Consider the following 20,895-nt stretch of genomic DNA (forward strand, 5'->3'; position numbering starts at 1 on the left):
CATCTCGTGTGTTCTTCTTTATAAGAAACAACCGTAGATACAAAAATATTCTGGTACACATGAAACATCATGAGAAAGAACAAAACTCTCTTCTTACAAATTAACTTAATTATTATTATGCAAATGTGTTTAAAAGAGAAAGCAAACTGTATGAGTACTGACGCATTTAACACTGATGATGAAGAGAGCTGTCGACCTCGTTCAGTCCTGATCAAGGAGAGAAAGTTTTGCATGTGAAGCAGAAAAGAGTCCGTCTGTCCGTCGGTCAGCGTCGGGCAGGTTTAGGCATGATGAAGACTTTGACAGACTTGCTGAAGGGGATGGTTCCCTCTACAGCCGCCTCTGGCGGTGGGAGGCTGTCGATGCTGTCGCTCCATCCCAGCTTGGAGGCGGAAAAGGAGGAGAGGGAGGTGGAGGAGGAGCTGTAGGCCAGCAGGAGGCGCACCTCAATCTGAGACGGCTCTGAAGGAGGAGACGAGAAAACGGTGAAGTCAGAGAAACTAAATGACACTGAATACAACGAAGCAGCGTGTGTGTGCTGCCGTTAAAGTTTAGTCGGCATGATAGAATATAAGTTAAAAGTTCATAAACAAGCTAAGGTTAAAAGGTTAAAAACATATTTTATTTACATTGACCTTTAGTGTTGTACACTGCCATCTACTGGTCAGTTTTAATCCAGCAGTCAAGCAGACACATTTTTCAGTTGAGCAGCTAAACAAGTCAGTGCTGGAGTGTATTCCTGCTGGGTGTTTTTTCTACACGCTTCTGCCTTGGAGACTATTTGTCTGTAAGTACAATGTCTTTAAGTAGAGGTATGTTAAGGATGTTTTGTGTTATTAGTAGGTTTCAGACATTTTCTGTCGTTTCAGTTTTGAACATGTTTTGCTAGTAGTAAGCTAACATTCGGTGTGACATAGACATGTGTGTGGACATACATAATGCTGTATATATTGTTGTTTATGTGCTAATATGTGTTCACATTTCTGTAATGTTTCAGTTTTACATAAAAAGAACAAAGAAGATTCAGAGAACAGTAAACTACAAGAAAAGTCAAGCCTTGTCTGTTTATTGGAGGATCTCTCAGTGTTAACTGGCTGTCTAGCTTTGCAACAAGAAACGCGCTGCAAGGGCAGTACAGTGTGTTTTACTGACCTGTCCATGCTGTGTGAGAGAGGTAAACCTGTGTGATGAGTCTGTGTCGGTCGGGTCCGGGCTTTCTGAAGTCTGCAGGTTTAGGATGGATCACGTGACTCTGGCCGTCTGGATACAAAACCTGCAGAGACCAGAGGAAGCAGCAGGTGTTGGTACTCAGTGAACTAACGAGTAGTTAAGGGGTTTAATGAACGGACACATAACTGTGCTGCAAAGATCAGAATCTGGTTAGTGAGGTTTAGTGGTGAGACTGTGAGTTCAGGGTTTTCCAGAGGAGACTGCTTCAACAAAACTCATCTTTGGCTTTGGAAAATATTTTGACAGTTTCTTAATTTTGGTGTTCAGGTGTTATAAACAGTGTGTGTAAAGCAAAACTGTGGCCTCAGTTGCAGTAAACACAGCTGGTGTTTGTGTGACGGGGTTTGATTATCTTGAAACTGAGATTGTCATTCAGTTTTACGTCAAACTGACCTGGACTTTCACAGTGTTCTGAGGATCCTGGACGTGCTCCAGTGTTGCATCAATGTCGAGCGCCACCACCAGGCCAGATGTGAACCTCAGCGGGTTGTCAGACTCCCCTGTCGGCTCTATGATGGTGGCTGTCGCCTGATGGATCTGTGAATCAGCAGGGAAACAAAAAAGTACTGTGTTTACCACCCGGCTCATCGTGCTGCTGGGTATAAACAAACATTCTCAGGTTCTCTGCAGATTTCCTTTATGATCTGAGCGACTACCTGTTCAGGGAGTCTGAGCTGCAGCAGGCTGCTCTGCCTCAGCGTCGTCTGGAGGATCTTAACCAGCTCTACTGGTTTACAGGACGACAGACGGGGCATCAGCTCCAAAAGCTTGTCCACAAAACTGTCCTGGAGGTGGGGCAGCTCTGTCAGGAACAACCTGAGGGGCAGAAAACATGGACAGAAGGAGAGCGCTTTCATTTCTGTTATGAAGGAAGCAACTGGAAACAAAAGCCAACAAAGACACCAGGAGTGTCCTGGAGATTTTCCCTCAGTACCACCAAAATCTATAATAGCTGCATCCTTAACTGAGAGGTGCTTTACAAATTAACTCGCCCTCTGAGTATTAACCAGATGAGTCATGGTATGGTTATAGAAAATAACGCGTGGCCTCATTTGACTCACAAATAAAAGGTTGATTGTCCAAAGTTTGGATTTTGAAAGATCTCACCTCTGAAAAGACTCAATGTCCTGCAGAAACTTCTCACAGCTGCTGATGAGAGGATCCAACCTGAAGAGAAGAGACAAACATCAGCATATAGATGCAGAATGAAGGCTTAAATGTAAATGAGGTGTGTGCGTACTGACCCTTGCCTGGTGCGAGCAGTCAGGATCAGCTGCAGAGCTTTGGCCTGGAGGCGAACATGATGTATGGTGGCCACCTGTCTGCTGTCCAGACCGCTGTACAGAAACTCCAGCTTGTAGGTTTCCTCTAAGATCTGCAAACAACAACAAGCTCAACACACAAACATCACCTGAAATGAAGTGTGTGTGTGTGTGTGTGTGTGTGTGTGTGTGTGTGTGTGTGTGTGTGTGTGTGTGTGTGTGTGTGTGTTGACCTGCTGAGCTGCTGCTGTGGCCGTGACGTTTTGTTTGAGGCAGAGAGGGACGGCCATGTTCCACAGCTTCTCCTGCAGAGCCTGAAGAGACACGGAGAAGGTAAAACGTCAGCGTCCGTACTTTAAAAACACCAGTCTGTTTCTGTCAAGGGACAGTTCACCCCAAAATCAAAATTGCTTTTCCAATCTAGATTGTTTTGGTGAGAGTTGCTGAGATTTACTTATATGTGCTAACCATCAGTGGCTGTAGTAAGAAACCATTAGCTAATTAGCTCATGGCCCAGAGTTTTTCTAATGTATCTTTTAGCGCTTTGAGCTCCACAAGCTGAGTGACATATAGTTCCATTATATTAGAGAGAAATCAGAGATCTCCAAAACTCTGCAACTGAACAATCCAGATGGATTAATAACACCACAGATAAGAGCTATTTTTGATTTTGGGGGGTGAAAACTGTGCCTTTAAACACAAACTAAAAGAAGCAACAAAAAGCTCCCCACAGAAATATTAGTCAAAGCATAATAAACAAAAATACACACACACACACACACACACACACACACACACACGTACCTTCATGAGCAGCAGCTGGCAGCGCAGGTACGTCGCACAGAAATCAGCAGCGCCGGCAAGTTCAGTTTGCAGCTCGCCGAGCCGCCGCAGGTCTCTGACAGACAGAAAGGAGGAAAAATACATGAACACACTCGTCCTCATGCTTCAAGTAAAAACAACTTCCTCCACCTCTGAAGTCAGTCAGTCCATCAGGACACCAACACGAAGGCCACATCAAAAACAAGCGTCTGTCTCAGCATCATTACCGTATGGTGAAGTCCAGCAGGTCTTGGGATCCGGGTGCCTCCAGGTTCTGGATGGTGCTGACTCTGATCAGACTCTGTTGGAGGAACAGCTGAGCTGATTCAACAGAACCAGAACCGCAACGCGAGTCCACCACATCCAGACCACTGCCAGGCAACTAAAAGACAGGAGAAACGACAGAGTGAGCCACTGACTGTCGTTAAATAGTGATGTTTGTTTTGACTGTTGATCTCATTCTGAGTACTGCACTATTTCAGGTCTCACTCTCAGAGGTGGTACGAGGTGTGACAGACTGTCCCTCAGGTAGGCGTAGTGTCTGAAGGTGTGGTCGGAGAACAGCGCCGGCATGGTGGGACACGACTTGGCAGCGTTAAACACCAAAACCAGAACGGCGATGTCTGAGATCAACAGCCAGAGTCAAGAGAGAAAAACAAAGTTCACAGTTGAAGAGCAGCAGACGACAAACAGACCTGAGTCTGTCTGATATTAACTGTGACGAGCAGCCTGTGAACACACTGTGTGGTAAAGCTGCAGGCATTTTAACATTTTAACACACTGTCAGCAGCTGAAGAATCAGGTTTAAGAAGTGAACTGGGCAGAATGAGGTCGATGTGGCTCGTCTGCATTAACACAGGTGTGTTTTGAGGTCTTCAGGTGTGTGAAGGATACAGGCCGGATCGTCCATGTCGGGCTCCGGGGTGTCGAAGTACGGGTGAGTGCTGAGCAACTCAGGAACCAGCGGCAACACCAGCGTTGGGTGACGGGAACCCAGAAACTTCAGACACCTGAGACGGAGAGAAGAAGATGAAACTCATTCACTTTGGGAACTACTACCCTCAACTCAAGTCCTCATCCTGTACATGAAGCAGCCAAATGTCCTCACTCAGAAAATCCAATTATTTCACACACACAGAGTGTCTTACTTCCAGACAGAGTTGCGATCGGTGGGATATTTGTTGAGATTCTTCAGCAGCTCCAGCAGAGCCAGCTGGATGCACTCTTTAGTGGAGACGTTGGTGTAACAGATTAACTCATGGAGAGCTTCTCTGATGTCACGAGACGAGTCCTAGAGATCGACAGTGAATTTAGTCAGGTCACCTTTTCAAAACACGTTGATATTATACTATGAATATTGAAATATTGACAAACTAACAAAAAAGAATAAGCAGAGCGTTTGGTTTGATTCCCAAGTGCCCTTATGCAAGATACTGAACCCCAAAACTGCTCCTGATGTGCCGGTCGGCACCTTGCATGGCATCCACCGCCATCAGTGTCTGAATGCTAAATGTAAAAGTAAACTCACCTCTAACACAGCCAGCACCGTGTCCAGCTGGTCCTCTCTGAGTGTTATATGTGTGGAGATTTCTCTCAGCACGTGGATGGACTGCAGCCTCACTTCCTCGATCTCGTCGTTGAACATGTCGACCAGGAAGTCCAAACACTTTTCAGCAAAGCTCGCAGACGACCGAGCGAGCTTGCAGAGCGCCTCCACTGCTGCAATACGGACCTCTGAAATAACAATAAAAAGACTCAAATCAGAGAGCATGATATCATAAAAAGAAGGGAGATGTGAGAAAATTGTCCTCTCTGATTTTTCTGTAAATTAAGAAACGTCATCTTGGCACCGTGTTTCACGTACCAAACATCTCGTCCTCCAGGCCGTGAACGAAGGCACCGCAGGCCCCTGAGGCGATCAGGTTGACAGTGTTCGAGTCAAGTTTCTCCTTCGGGGCGTCGTCGGCCCACTTCCTGCCAGAGGAGAACTCTCCGGAAGCAAAGAGGTCTTTGGCACGTTCGTGAGCTGTACGCTTCCTCTGGACACAGAGAAGAAGAGGAAGAAAAGACGGTGAGTCAGAATTTCTTTTAAAATAAAAACAGCAGATATCTTTTAAAAGAACTTTGATCACTCACTCTGAGGTCAGACATCAGCTTCTTATCCAAAGTCTGTTCCAGAAAGTGAGGACTGACCTGCAGCATCGAACCCTGAAAATATTCACCAAGATTAACTTTTGAATGTTCTCACATTTACAGAACATTTGCCACACTTACAAACTATGTAGAGGGATGGAAATAACTGTGTGCTGTTCTGTTCCCTCACCAGTGTTTTGGCGGCCTGCACCCGGACCATCCAGGAGCCATCGCTGACCATGTGACTGATCTTCCCAAATACGTCATCAACCAGCCGGATCTCCTCATTGGAGGACGGAATGGGAACAATGCTGATTGGACGCACAGAACAGTGTTAAACATGGCCACTGGTGCAGTCAGTAAAGGGTTCATGGGAATGTAATCTGGGAAGTACCATTCAACTTTCAAGTAACAAGCCAACTAAATAAAAAATCAGCTATATTATCAAGACAATAAACTGAAGCATCAGCATCAGTTTCACTACAATTTTAAAGATTATTCATATTATTTTCAGCCTTCACTGGGACTCAACAGCTATCGTAATCCAGCTTTGAGAACCTTTCCCTCCTTGACACGGACTGTACTGTCAACACAGAGAGTGGAGCTAATGCTACAGCTACACTGACAGAAAGTCACTCTGACTATCAGCGTCTTCTCACCTTTCTGGGTAAAGCTGGCTGAGCACCCAAACCATCTGCACGGCTGCAGAACGGACCTGCTCATAATCATCCGACAGCAGCCTGCAGGCCTAAAAACACACAGACACACATGTTTACACCTTTACAGTCACTGTGGATGTGATCAGGGAATGATTCATATTATTAACAGTTCTCTGAATCCTTAAAACACTTTTCACTTTTATCTTTACTTACTTTACTTTCTTATCCTCCCACAGAAACATTTGTCTTGACATAGCTTTAACACTGACCTTCACAACAACCACAGTAAAACTCAGCACGGGTCTAACTGTCCACTGTGAGGACAGTCTGTTAACTTCAGGATTTTCAATGTTTTGACAGGTTTCAGTAAAGATAACCGTTTCTGTTACCTGTTCATAAATGATCTCATGAATCTTCATTCCTCTCTCATGCAACTGCAGCTGGAAACAGAACACAAATTACATGAGTGTGGTGCCGGTTAGTTTGTGATTTTTAATAATGAGTGCAGGTGTTAGTGGTGTCCTACCATGGCTTTGAGGGCTGCAGTGCGGACTCTGGGGTCCTGGTCTCCAAAGTAGTCACTGATTATACTCTGGACATCCCTCACTGCTCCTGTAGAGACACAGTGCAACAACTCACAGAGCCCATTTCAAATACTTGTGTAAAGCAGAAATTTTATGCTTGTAAATTTCCATGAAAACTGAAAATATTTCCATTCAAAAATACATGTTCTTAAATATCTTTTATTTTAAATAAATATTCTACTCCATACATTTAAGGCATTGAGGGCAAATGACACAGTTTCAGAGCATGAACACACTGTACACTTATATAAGGAAGGTCAGAGTCACAGTTCAGCTAAGTAAATATACTGAGGCACAAACCTAACGATGTGCCCAGTCCCTCGTTGTCTTTGGTCAGGGGAGAGTCCACCATGCCGAGACATCCTAGAAGCTGCAGACACTTGTTCCTCACCCCGAAATACATGTCAGACAAGTGCTAAGAGGATGAAACAGACAAATAACATAGAAGAGTTTTGTTGCTTTGTGCTAGAAGTAATGTTGAATCTGCACAGAACAGCTGATGATGTAAACTGGGTGTAGATTAAGTGTTTGTCACCTTGCAGGCCACCTCGATGAGCCTCTGTCTGACTGCAGGACTCTCAGGTAGTTGTGTACCGATGACCAGCAGAGTGTCCAGCAGCTGAGCAAGGACCTGATGGGACTCTGCAGACACAAAGAGAAACAGAACAGAGCAAACAGACACTTTGTTTTACTTTTATACTATTTTATGTTATGTTAAAGTTTAAATAGGTGTGGACAGGGCTCAGTGAAGAACAGGAATATCACTGTTATATCAAGAAGATCAAATAACACAGTTGTTACAATGTGTAGCAGAATATCAAAGCTCAAGTTGTGTGAATGTGTCTTACTCTCATTGTTGAGTGCGCTGATGGCATCGTCTACGATACAGTCGGGGCTGAAGCCCTGTGTTTTGGACAGCAGACCCAGCAGAGAGGCGATCTTCAGTCTCACAGAGTTATCTGTCTCCTGGGAGAGTAAAAAAACCATCAGCAGTAGCATCATGTGTTCATTTCTTTGCACATTTGCGTAGGCTCCACCACATCAACACAACTTTAAGAAATTGTTAATTGCACCACAGGTCGTGAAGGAGCAGAGCAGAGCTATTTCATTAGAAGTTTCCAGAGATTAAAGTTCTTCATGAAGTCAGAGATTAATCACACATGTTCCTGGTTATGACCCACAGTTCTTCACCTTGTAATAGTGCTCCAACAGGATCCTGACCACTCCCTCCACGCTCTCTGTCTCCACAGGTTTGCGTGCAAACTGCAGCAGGTACTGCAGAGCATCAGTAGAGTTGGTGGCCTTACAGAGGTCGATGTGCAGAGCCGCAGACTTACTGGGTTTGGACAGACGCAGCTTCTTGGCTGGAGCTTCTTCATGAGGAATCTGTCAGCACAAAATAGACTGAACTTAAAAATCATTTCTACATTTTCGTCACTGTTTACGGTGTGAAATCTCTCGGTTTATGTCAGACAAAACCTTAAACTTTCCTTGTTTATACAGCATTTCTCTGTGACATGCAAATATTTTACAAAGAAGGTGATGTCTATCCAAAAAGCAGTCACTATTTTCTGTTAACTTTAGGAATCTGACGTTTTGACTTATTCAACACTTACAACATCCAAAATCCAGGATGATTTTTTATTTACTATTTATCAATACATAGTCCCAGCCCGGCCCATAAAAATATGGTGAAATAACGACAAGGGTTATTTGTAGGTTAAATCATTTAGAAACAGTTTCTCTGACTGACATAACTCTAATAAACACAGTGACGTTGTGTTACGTGTTGCTATTAACAGATGCTATTAGATGCAATCGGTTGTTGAAGATATTTATATTCATATATTTATAAAGAGAGAAAACAGCAGCAGTCTGCAACAGCTGTCAATATAAACTGTGTGATAAAAATATATAACTAGCTGGGAAAAAAACGTTACAAGCCACTTTTAAACTCAATATGAGTGAAACCTTACTTCCACTGAATAGTCAGCTCACATTTAATAAATGTTAGCTAAAAAGGTTGTTCAGGTTAATTTAGTCACACAAACAACAGCCTAAAGTCTGACTTAGATTATAACTGTCAGACAATATATTTTATCGTGTTTACAGGCTGTGACTGTGACTGTTAGCGGCTGTTTGTTGTTGGTTTACGCTAGTTAGCCACTTAGCATTAGCTAACATGCTAGTTAGCTCTCAGACACAATTATCGGCTCTCGTCTCGTTCGAGGAGTTTACAGCGATAAAAAGGTTTAATGAGCTCACCTGCACGACTTTAGAAAACTCCTCATAAACTCGTTTTTTAAGATGTGCTGCCATGTTCAGAGAAAGGAGCTTAGCTAAGCTTTCTCATTCAGCAGCAACACAATGTGTCCCTTCCCACGTCCCGTAGCTACGGCAAGAAAAATAAAACGCGTTTTGTAAATGCCGTTATTTTCCGGGAGACGTTTTACTACATTTATCAGCATAATTAAAGAAAAACAAATATATTTTATTAAATGGGTTGTACATACGTTTCCCTTAGTTGGATTTAAATCATGTGTTTTTTTCTTCATTGTGTGGATTTTGTCACTGAAATCAGTCAAGAAGAGGAAATTACAGCAACTAATTATTCTTTCCATGCACAAATGGGCCTCTCAGTATTACAAATTGGCTATTTTTTGTGCTGGAGTCCATATAAGGATTAACTGATTAGTTGTTTGGTCAAGAAATATCATTAAAAAGTGAAAAATATTCCATTCCAGGTTCCCGGACAGACCCGGAGGTTTATTTTGTTCAACCAGCAGTCCAAAGCCCCAAGATACTTCAGTAAAATAGAAAAGTGGCAAATCTTCACATTTGAGAAGCTGCAGCCAGATATTGGTTGGTGGTTATCAAGAAAAAAAAGTATATGAACAAGTAATCAGTTATTAAAATAGTGTCCGGAGTAGTTGTGTCAGCTCAGTTACTGTCAGTATTGTAAAGCAGTGAAACTCATGAAACAACAAGTATGTTTTAAAAATAAAAACTGTAGATTTTACAGACTGTTTATGAGAATACAGATCATCCAGATGTACAAACAAAACCAAACCAAACCTGATTCTAACAGCATGTCAGAGGGTTTAATTCTAAGGTTAAAGTTTCCTTCTTTTTTAAACCAATAATGGAGGAGAGAAGTTTCATTTTCGTTCCTAGTTTTAACCGGTGAATATTAAAATTACTAACACAACTGCTGGCAATTCTGTTGCATAGAGTTGAATATTTCTTAAAGATATTTCAAGCAGACAATACACAGAGGAGAGCTGTTTGATCGGGAAGTCTATTGCTGCCACACCAGAAAAAGAAAAATGTTTATTGATATAACAAGATCTTAAAAGATGTTTTCATGTTATACTGAGTACAAACTTGTCACATTATAAGAAGAAGTTTTGTCTGTTATGACACAACACTATTCACCTTGTTATAATATGAACATTTCAGGCTCGACAGTGAAAAAAAAACAAAACAGTAAATCCAGTCACTTGCCATAAGTTTTTTTATGGTGTAATGACATGAAACTAACTGTTAACTAAAAACTTTTCACATCACAACATGACACTGGTCTGTTTATTTCTTTTTCTGGTGCCAAAAAACACAAAACAAATAAAATGTTGAGAGATTTACTCACAACTGGAATCATGTTGCTGATGAAATTGCACAAATTGAATAAATTAAATCTCTACTTCACCTCTGTTTTCTGTTTTCTTCTAATTTTTCCAGTCTGTGTGAAATTCCCTATAGACTACATTTTACAAAATGTCCCATCTGCACATTTCAAACTCCATTAAAAATGCTGTCTGTATTTGTTGTCCTATTCTTTGACCAAAATCTTGGACAGGAGTTTGTTTCTCTTGTTTTTCACCTTCATGGTTCATTTCAAAGAGCAGAGAACAGCTGATGCATGACGGGAACAGACACAGTGACCAACAGTCAGCTGATCAGCAGTGAACTTCCTGGAGCTCGATGCCGGCTGCAGATGTTTTGGCCCTCCTACGGTCTCCCCTCTTTGTGCAGACGCCCACGATGATGACCATGATGGGCAGAGCCACACAGAGCGTGATGCGGCTGATGGGCAGGTGGACGGGACAGCTGACGTCAGCTGAAGGAACCAGAGCGGTGGGAGCATCTTCAAACAAAAACCTGGATGTGAAGTCTTGAAACGCCGCCCGGATGTTTCCCTTGGTGGTCACCTGACACCTCCACGCCCTGTTGTTGTCTCCCCTCTGCAGGTGTGTCACCAGGGTGATGCTGCAGCGAGAGCGACCAATCAGCTCGTACCTGCGTCAGATCACACAGCCGTCAGTCATCAGTTCATGTTTCATATGTTTTCTTAATTGCTGTCTTTGAGTACTTACCAGTGATAACCCTAACCCTTAACGTCAACAAATCCAAAGATGTAAAAGTATAAATAAAGTGTCATATTTCTTCTTCCTCAGTGCCCAAACAATCTATTGTTGTATGAAAACCCACCAATGAGCCGCACCGTCGTTCCTTCATCAGCGTGAACACACCGTCCTGCTGCCGCCAACACTCACAAGAGCACCAAATGTAGATTAATCCACCGCTAGAAATAGTCCCAAACAAATGTACTTTTCCTCCTGTGTGTTTGATAAAAAACACGCTGAGCAGCTGATTTATAAAATTAATGTTGGTCACTAAACAGAACTGGTCTGAGGACGATAAAACTTTTCTTGTTGGAGATCTTAAAGTTTTAAGGATTGTTGAACGTCTCGGTGGTTGAAAGGCTCGAAACAAAGAGTTGCGTTTGAAGAGAGGAGAGCTTTCGACTGAACCACAAACACAAATACTGTTCCAGGATACAATGTGGGAACAGGTGGAGTCAATGAATAAATATAATTATGTATGATATTTATAGCAGATTAGCTACCTCCCAGTGGGCAGAAACACTCTGCACAATCAAGAAAGTTCAATCCTGATTAAAAGCTTCAGGGTATTTGAAGACACATCTTATCACATCACTTAATTTAGTGTAAAACAATTAATCTGGAATCTCTAATCAGAAATATTTTCCATGTAACCAGAAATACTGGAGGTTTGGGGGGTTTTATACAATTTCTTGAAGCTAAGAGTAAAAAAGAAAATTTTCAGATGTGTCAAAAAGTCAAATAATAAAATATATTACAACAAAATAATCTGAGCACCTGTTGTCTTCAGGCTGCAGCAGCGTCCCGTCTGCAGCCGCCCAGCTGAGGTTGAACATGCTGGAGTACGACCTGCAGCTGCCGACATCGTAGTAGGTGAACAGGATGCAGTTAAGGGTGAGGTTTCCTCCAGGCTGCAGGTCACTGATGGTGGACTGAGAGGTGATGGTGAGGATGGAGAGGTAAACGTCAGTCACAGAGTTGACACCCTGCAGACAGACGTAGGAGCCGGCGTCGTCGACCAGGAGGTCACGGATTGTGAGAGAGCAGTTGGACGTGATGGACAGGCGGCTGGATTTGTCTGAGTCCATCCTCACCTCCCCCCCGCTCACCTCCTCGGTGTACCGGACATGGCCGCCCTTGAAGAAGGTCCAGGAGATGAGGGAGCAGTCTGGGTTTGAGGGCAGGCCGGTGCAGGGCAGCAGGGTGACACCTCCAAGTCTGCTGTACACAAACACTGACTGCTTCTTTACACTCAGACCTGGAAACACAAAAGTGTCTGTCAGCAGCACAGCAGAGAGAGATTTCAAACATCAGAATAATTGTTCATCTATGAACTCATCTTTATCTTTTATAATTCAGATAAATCCGCACCAGACTGATGTTACACAGAAATCTGCATCTTTTAGATTTTGGGAGCAGAAGCACTGATACGCTTTTTAATCGTTTGTGATCAACGATAAATCATGTGTGACTTTCCCTTCTCACTTGGGACAGAAATGGAATGAAACAGAGAAGGAAAACTATCAAGTCTGCAGCTAAACTTCAAACAATGAATAAGAAAGGAATTTACTGGATCACTTGAGTTTTTATGACCCTTTAGGTTTTATTTAGTGTTTTGAAAGTAGCTAAAAGTCGTATTGAGCTGAAGTAAAGTTCATGTAAGCAAGAAATGAACCAGAGTACTTCTTCCACTTCTGACTCAGTCAGATCAAGCCACAAACAGATCAAAATAAATCTTACCTGTTGGAAGCAGACAGGTGAGCAGCAGGACTCTCGTCAGGTCTTTCATGGTTGTCATGTCTGTTTGCAGACGCTCTCTGTGTGTCTCTGTGGTGCTGCTGCTGCTCGTTACACGACCATCTTCATTTCCTGTGTTAACTGAACTGAACAGGACACACACACATCAACACACCTTCATCCTCAGAGAGACACAAACACAGAACATTGTTTTGATATCATAAATTAAAGGCTCATTAGAGGATGAAGAGATGAGACCTGTAGTTTAATCATTGCAGCTCCTCTCTCCGGCTTTCTGCACAGTTTTCAGCAGCATGTTGTGATTATAAATGCAGATGGAGATCATCAGCCCTGTTCATCCCAAAATGTAAATAAATTGAGGTAATCTCCTCACCTCCATGTTGATGGAGAGTTAGGAAAAGTCTTGTAGTCCATGAAACATTCCTGGAGCTTCACGGCAAAACCCGAATTGCAGTGTTCTGCTATAAAGATCTGACGTAGCTGTTTGTTTTAAAACGTAGAAGCCGTGAGATCCCGAAATGATTTGAAAAGACGTGATTTCCCTCCTCAGCCTGCGAGTGCATGTTAACACAGATTCAGAATCAGATTCAGAAACACTTTATTAATCCTTGTGGGGGAAATTGTGTATGTTACAGTTCCTCATTTTGGAAGAGGGATTTAAACAAAATGAGAAAGTTAATACGACAAGAGAGACTAAAACTTAAACTTATAAATTGCTGAAATACAATGCCTCTAAAAATATGCACACAAGACTAATATATATACGTATCTGAGTAGGGGAAGATTTCAGCCAAAAGAAAGGGCGTAAATCAAGTTGTATGGAGCTGTTCTATATTTTTTTGGTTATGGTTTTACGTTATAAATCAAGTCTGCAGCTACGTCAGTTGTTCAGGAAAACGCTGCGATGCTGTTTTTCTGTGAAGCTCCAGAAATGTTTTGCTGACAACAAAACGTGGCCTGACCTTCCATCAGCATGGAGGTGAGGAGATGATGACTGAATTTTTTACGTTTTGGGTGAAATTGTCCTTTAAATTGACATTTTAAAGGAAGTGCAAGCACTTCAAATTGTATATCTTATTATATCTGAAAGGAATAAATGTCCACAAACTAGTTTTTCAAGATACTAACACTCATTTCTACAAAGCTGTGAAGATGATCAGACTGAAAACAGGCAAATATAAATAAAGAGACTCAACGGCAAACAATGATTGTTAGGATTTACATTTCTAAGATACATTTTGCTTTTGATTTTATCACTTCAGTTTAGTGTTTTTTAATAAATGACCTCAGCAGTTTGATACGTGTCACTCCTCGTCTCTCTCATCATCTCTGGACTGTCAACATAAAAGATGCTTAAAACAACCACAAAATTACAAGAAATAAAATCAGAGTTTGTTGAGCTTGTTTACATAAGTAATCTGATGCACAAGATAAACTGAACAAACAGGTGAAGGATGATGAAAAAATACAGAATGGTTGGATGTCTGACTTCTTACTGTTATTTATAAAAGTGTGCACCATAAAAGAAAAATAAAAATAAAAAATAACAGTTCAACCTTCTCACCTTCTTGTCTTATTGTCACATATCACAGTCACTTTTCCTATAATGTGACTGAAGGTGTGAAATGCAGCCGTGGGCACTTTTTGTCGGGGGTTTTAAGAGGAAATGTCATTGTGACACATTGTGGTGAAAATACTGTAGAAGAGGTCGCAGGTCCACGTTTCTCCGTACAGAGGAAGAATAAAGCGCTCGAGAAACAAAGTCATGTTTCAGATCTGTCCAGGTGATTTTTAACTTTGTTCCACCAAACAGCTCTGTTGAAGTTTGAAAGTATTTATTCTATATATATATATATTATTGATATAAATATATATTAAACCCAAGTCATCAACACTCCAGAATGACTCATCTGACCTGGATACATTAAAATCCGACCCAGTTACAAGCAGTAAGAATAATAACTGTACAGAACGAGGTCGTCTTATAACCTCTGAATTACCAAGTAAAGCAGAATATTGAATCTAAGCTGTGTGAGGACAAAGTTTTACCAATGTTGTCCTCAGTGTTTTTAAGTAAAGTCACTCTGTCAGATTTTACAGGGTCATCAGTATCAAACTGAGGCTGTTTCATGACCTTTGAAAGTTCCTCGTTGTTGAATAAACAACATTAACTGTAAAACTAGAAACAGATCGGTTAAATAATTAGGTGATTCCTAAACTCTAATATTAAAATATAATATACAAACTTTTTTCCTGAATTTCACTCACAGCTTTTGATTATTTGCCGTATTTGTGCCCACTGTGTGTTGTTGTTGTTCACACAGGAAGCGGTGTGACATGGAGGTTTGAAACGGTGAACGCCGCTCCGCTCTCAACATGCTGGTTCAGCTTTTGTGTTCGATGACCTTTTTCTTTCTTTTCATCTGGGTCATGGATTTCCCAGTGTTGTGTTTGTGACGCAGTGTTATCCTCGACAACTGAAACTCACCGATATCAAACACGACACAGCACTGAGACGGATTTCACACCTGAACTGCTCTGACCAGACAAACGACCGCCTGAATAACGTCAGCAGATTTAACACGACTGTTTATCTGCATGACTTTATGAATTACACGTGTTCATGTTAATGTGTCCGTTCCCCTGAAATATAAAACAAACTGCTTCTTACTTTAAGAGAGAAAACTATTATTCTTAATTTAACAAATACACAGAAGAAAAAAAAATCTAACAAAATATTGACGGTGACACAAAAAAGTAATAATTAAATGTAAATTAGATACAAGCAGGGTTCGATTTATAAGGGAGCTCAGCTGAATAACATACATCAGACCCCACAAAGTGAAGATTATAACTCCGACTGTGGTAAGAAATTATGAACATATGAAACTAAGATGCAGTGAACCGGCCAGAACATTAACCATTCAGTAGATCGAAGGACTGGGCTGCTCCATGACCCCTAAATCAGGTGAAACCAGGTAACCTCTGACTCTGTTAGACACAGTACCTCGAACATATGGTTTAATAATCAGACTATGAAGTGCAGCATGGAGCCGTTTCTGCTCAAACATGAGCACTTAAGACGTGTTGCAACTGTAGGAGGCAGAAAAGGTGTGAAGCTCGAAGCAGAGACGTCTGCAGCAGGTGTTGAAAAGAAGCGAGGGGATGATTAATACAGAAATATCCTAGAGAGACTGTACTCTGCACATCAGGGTGTCCAGGTGGTCGTTAGGGCCTTTCAATCTAGAAAACACCTGAGACCAAACTTTTAAGGAGTTTTGTTTTGTTCCTATCAGTCTCCTGTTGGACTGTAAATGAATTAAAGCTCATAAGAAAGGTGCTCGATCTGCAGCTGTGCAGGCATCACCTGAACAACAACACATGTAAATAGGACAGTCAGACTGGTGTTGTTTATTAAAACTGAGCAGCAGTACATGATTTCAGTGAATTACACAGGATATGAAACAATATTCATATAAATGAGCACCTAAATTAATCATTAGATAAAGGTCTTCGTTGTGAGAAAGTGAGGAGACTTTATCTTAAACCCCCGTATGTTTGAAATGAATTATCTACAGATACTTTACTGACCCCTGGTGTCTAAAATGTTCAAAATCAAGAGCCCAGGTGTAAAAACATGCAGCATGACTTACAAACATTTAGGAAAAACTGCAGCAACTTTGAACAAATAACTCATCAAATACTGTCTGTTATTTGAGTGTTCTCGTCACCACCAGGTGAATATGAGATTGTAGAAGTAGTCGTAGCTCCTGGACAGGAAGCTCTTCTCCACGACGTGCGGCTCGATGCTCACCCTGTAGCCCTGACCCTCGATGTCCGTCTTCACGCAGTCCAGCAGGTCTTTAACGGACGGGACGGCCTTCCAGGGTCCAAACGTCACCACCGACTCCTTGTCCGCCTCCAGGCTGTTGATGGCGTTGTCATAGAAACCCAAATCCTCCTCCGTCCGCAGCACGCAGATCATGATGGTGGAGCGGCGGGTGGCGATGGCCTCGGCTCTGGCGATGCGAATCAGCACCTGGAAGAAATGTTCAGATCATTTACCTGCTTTTATCAGCAAAATGTACTTTACATATGTGTCAGTAAAATGCTCCTGTCGTTAATGTTTATGTGTCACTTCGCTGCTGTAGATGTTTCAGGTGTCTCATTTTAACTCATTAACATACTGATGGAAGTTTGATCTACAGTAATGCATCATATTCTATAAGATCATCATATGTTTGTAGCGTGGCCGACCACTGAGAACAATCATGGTGTTAAATCAACAGCCTGTTCTCAGCTCTGACTTCTCCAGAGAGTCAAAGACACGTAAAGGAACAATTCATCCTTCAGTTCATCACAAACACTTAAACATCAACACATCTGGACATACATGGTAGATATTTCAGGCTAGAAATGATATTCAGTAATCATGGAGAACTATCTGATGATTATTCAGGTAGTTAGAATTCATGACCCGTCTCTGCTACGTGGTTTTCACTGGACAGGAAGTGGATGAAACATTTAAAACTAGTAACTGAAGCTGTAAAAAAGAAAACAAAACTTAGTGTAATAAGAGAACAATATTTGCCTCTGAGATGTAGTGGAGCAGGAGAATAAAGCTGCATAAGATGTTAATATGTGATCTAATAAAAAGTTGCTGTGAGCGTTTCTCACCTCGATGTTTTCTTTGTAGTGAGGGACTCTGGAGAGAAACTGCTGCCGTCCCACCAGCTCTCCGAACAGCCGAGGAGTCTCCTCCAGACGTTTGATCAGCGGTTTGATGTTGTAGTACAACGCCTCCCTGTGGACCTGCAGAAACACACAAACACTTCAACAGGCAGACTGATCACGTCTGTTTCTGAGGTGACAGAAGCCACTTGCATCCTTCGTCATGTCATTAGAAGCAGTCGGCTGATAAAACAGCAGGTCTCAAACCTCCTGGATGTTTTCTGTGGGCACACAGTCTGATCTCAGGAACTCGAGGACGGCTCCGAAGTGTGAACCATCGCGGTCCAAGAAGTATCGTCCCTGTGTGTCTGTGCGTAGTTTGGGCTGACCGCTGAACAGCTCGGCCAGCTTGGAGTCGGGGTGTTTCCTGAGCGTGCTCAGAAAGGTGGTGAACAGGTGACCACCGACGTTCAACTGCACGACTGGAGAGGCCTGAGGACACAGAGATCATTGGTTTACTTCAGGTTTATTTCTCCCTGTCCTGAGAACACACATCTCATTCATGAGTGAATCAAAATAACTGTATTGAAAAGAACAGATGATGTTTGAGCAGCCTACCCAAACATGTTGCCTCTAAAAGTGAGACTCAGGTTGAGTTTAATTCTTGTTCCTGACAGATTCTGTCATTTTGAGGATATTAGTAAAGATGAGCGCACAGCATTCACTTTACAGGAGGCACAAATTCATTATTCATTATTTTTCTTGATTAGCTGTTTAGTCTTTGTCAAAAAATACAAAAAAAGAGCCCCGTCTCCACCCCTGAAAAGACAAACTGACCTGTTTGAATGTCTGGTTTTGTCTGACCAACATATTCAGTTTAATGTTACAGAAGAATGAAACAACAGCTAACTTTGAAACCCAGATGTAGTTTGGGTTTTTATTTAGATGCTGAATAAGTTAGAAGTGACTTTGTGGTTTGGGAAAGTGTGATTTGCATTTTACTATAACTTTTGTCATCATATACAGCTAGTGATCAATATATCAGCAGGTTATTTCCATTATTTGACTCATTGTTTGATCTATAAAACTTATGCAGGGCACAACAGACAAATCAGTGCGCCCATATCATCATGTGGCACTGACAATCACAGATTGATCAATAATTGCATGTTTGTTGTTGTCTTGACCTCTTTTCCAGATCTTATAATGCAGAGAAAGTAATTGATAAATAATAATCTAATTGATATATGTAAAATATGTGTTTAATAACCACATTTGAGGGCTCATCACAACCTCCCAGAGCTCAAAGAGACGTCTTCAAATTGTTTCTACAGTCCAAAACTCGAAGACATTTACTGTCATAAATGACAAAGTCAGGCAGGAAAGTCTCACATTTAAGAACATGAACTGAGAACATTTTTGATGTTTATGCTTGAAAACTTACTGAAATGATGAAACCAAACTCCCCAAATAGTTTCAAAATGTCTTTTTATCAACTACTCACTGATCCGACTGATGGTGGCAGCTCTGGACTGAACCAGTGAACACGACGCTGCAGATCAGACGACAGTGACAACAGCTGTTCAGCTCCGTCTTTACTTCAGCACACTCGCTGTGTGTTCAGTGACGGGCGTCAGCGTGAGTCACCTACTTACTGATTTGTTCAGGCTGATAACAGCTCGTGTCTTCACTGTCTGTCAGAAAACCACCAGGTACAGCTAAGAACATTTACTCAAGCGCCGTACTAATGTACGACTGTGAGGAACTTGTATTTCACTCACTACATTTAAAGTTAATATTATACTTTTTACTCCACTACATTCTACTAAAGATGAAACAGTTATTGGATTTAATATTCAGCCTTTGTTAAAAATCCAAATGTTGACACAATAAGTGTAATTAAAAAGGTTCTACTGCGGCTCTGATGCATCATATAATCCTCAAAGTAACTAAAGTTATGATATGAATGTAGTGGAGTAAAAAGTACAATATTACCTTTAAATGTGTCTCACAGGGAAACACACAATTTACTCCACTAAATTAAATTTAGTGGAGTAAAAAGTAGAATAATCACTGAGGGGTGGTGGAGAAGAAGGAGCCTGTCAGATTACATGATATGGAAGTAATCCTGTGAGTACAAGTACTCACATATGTACTTCAGTGTTATACTGAGTAAATGAACGTTACTTCGAGCGTTATAAAAAGTTCCCAAAAGACAAATATTGTATTAAAATTCATAAAGTATCTTTCTTTCAATAAATGTACTTACAGTATTACAGTTACAAGTTAAATTAACTTGGGTAGAACATCTTTAATTACATTTATTCTGTCAACATCTGGATTTCCATACATGTAAATTCTTTAAATATTTAAGTTACTTTTACTTTTGATACTCAAGTAAATGTTTTATCAGTTACTTCCCCAAAGCAATAATGTAATACAATATATGGATACTTATCACAGTATGACTTTAAATTACTTTTTGCAACACCAGATACTTTAAGAAGTTTACTCCAGTAATATTTGAAGAGCTGAATTTCATCTTAACTAAAGTAACATTTAAATGTTTGAGTACATATTTAAGAACTTGTTCTCTACAGGATTACACTCAGTGATTATTTTACTCCACTACATTTAATTCATTGGAGTAAATCGTGTGTTTCCCTGTGAGACACATTTCAGGGTTAATAATCCTCAGACACAAACTTTTACTTCTGTCTCGGTTCGTTACTTCTCGAGTTTCCTCATCGTTTACATTCCTGTAGAAGATGGCGGCTGTTAAACCGCTTTAAATTAACTCTTTCAGACCTTAAAATGACTAAAATAAAACTTCAACCTGCAGTAAATAATGAGCTCATCACGCAAACAAGAACAAACGTTTGTTAACCTCAGAGGTGTGTAGCTTCTCTGCGCCTCCATCACCTGCTCAGGCAGGTAACAGGTGAGTTTATCGCTCACTGCTTCGCTAAATCTGAAACTGGGATGTTTATTAAAAAGTCGTTTTTTCTTACTGGAGCTGCAGCTGAAGACTGTTTCTCAGGTGATTTGTAGTCCGGCAGACTCATCTTGACTTCAGGATTTGTTCAGGTGGGAGCTGGGAAGTTTCTTCTTCTTCTTGCACCGCTCAACAGGTAGGACCCAGGGGGGCGTGGCCTAACCCGGACCTGCAGGTGCTCTAGTGCTGAGAAGATGAGTCACTCTGTAGGAAAATATTTGACTTTGGTCTATCAGCATTTAGGTAACTCTGCTCTCATAACCAACTGAGTAAAATAAAGATATCATGTTGAAATATTACTAAGTCACCCTCAGGAAAAGTACCCGAGTAAAAGTATCTGATAATCAATGTAATCAAGTATCAACAGTAACTCTCTGG

General features: G+C 41.4%; 3 protein-coding genes across 3 annotated transcripts; all 3 read right to left on the minus strand.

The window, feature by feature from the left end:
- Positions 1 to 4: 4 nt before the first annotated feature.
- On the minus strand, positions 5 to 9,082 carry ints4 (integrator complex subunit 4). The gene is made up of 24 exons (XM_037075819.1): positions 8,956 to 9,082; positions 7,882 to 8,076; positions 7,539 to 7,656; positions 7,226 to 7,332; positions 6,991 to 7,105; positions 6,633 to 6,718; positions 6,496 to 6,546; positions 6,107 to 6,195; positions 5,638 to 5,758; positions 5,451 to 5,522; positions 5,179 to 5,353; positions 4,843 to 5,048; positions 4,463 to 4,605; positions 4,209 to 4,324; positions 3,804 to 3,937; positions 3,542 to 3,696; positions 3,297 to 3,390; positions 2,726 to 2,806; positions 2,475 to 2,605; positions 2,338 to 2,397; positions 1,887 to 2,046; positions 1,624 to 1,767; positions 1,153 to 1,273; positions 5 to 462 (listed from the first exon to the last, which is right to left on the minus strand). Exons 1-24 carry the CDS (start codon positions 9,007 to 9,009, stop codon positions 266 to 268), a joined length of 2,925 nt encoding a protein of 974 aa, XP_036931714.1. The 5' UTR covers positions 9,010 to 9,082; the 3' UTR covers positions 5 to 265.
- A 134-nt stretch (positions 9,083 to 9,216) lies between these two features.
- LOC119006770 lies at positions 9,217 to 13,326 on the minus strand. Its single transcript, XM_037075832.1, has 4 exons — positions 13,089 to 13,326; positions 12,834 to 12,976; positions 11,871 to 12,351; positions 9,217 to 10,986 (listed from the first exon to the last, which is right to left on the minus strand). The coding sequence occupies exons 2-4, from the start codon at positions 12,889 to 12,891 to the stop codon at positions 10,647 to 10,649; spliced, it is 879 nt and encodes a 292-aa protein (XP_036931727.1). The 5' UTR covers positions 12,892 to 12,976; positions 13,089 to 13,326; the 3' UTR covers positions 9,217 to 10,646.
- A 2,909-nt stretch (positions 13,327 to 16,235) lies between these two features.
- kctd14 (potassium channel tetramerization domain containing 14) lies at positions 16,236 to 20,692 on the minus strand. Its single transcript, XM_037117678.1, has 4 exons — positions 20,534 to 20,692; positions 17,790 to 18,014; positions 17,529 to 17,663; positions 16,236 to 16,890 (listed from the first exon to the last, which is right to left on the minus strand). The coding sequence occupies exons 1-4, from the start codon at positions 20,585 to 20,587 to the stop codon at positions 16,579 to 16,581; spliced, it is 726 nt and encodes a 241-aa protein (XP_036973573.1). The 5' UTR covers positions 20,588 to 20,692; the 3' UTR covers positions 16,236 to 16,578.
- Positions 20,693 to 20,895: the final 203 nt, after the last annotated feature.

Source organism: Acanthopagrus latus, chromosome 2 (assembly GCF_904848185.1).
Source record: "Acanthopagrus latus isolate v.2019 chromosome 2, fAcaLat1.1, whole genome shotgun sequence".
NCBI classification, from domain to species: Eukaryota; Metazoa; Chordata; class Actinopteri; order Spariformes; family Sparidae; genus Acanthopagrus; species Acanthopagrus latus.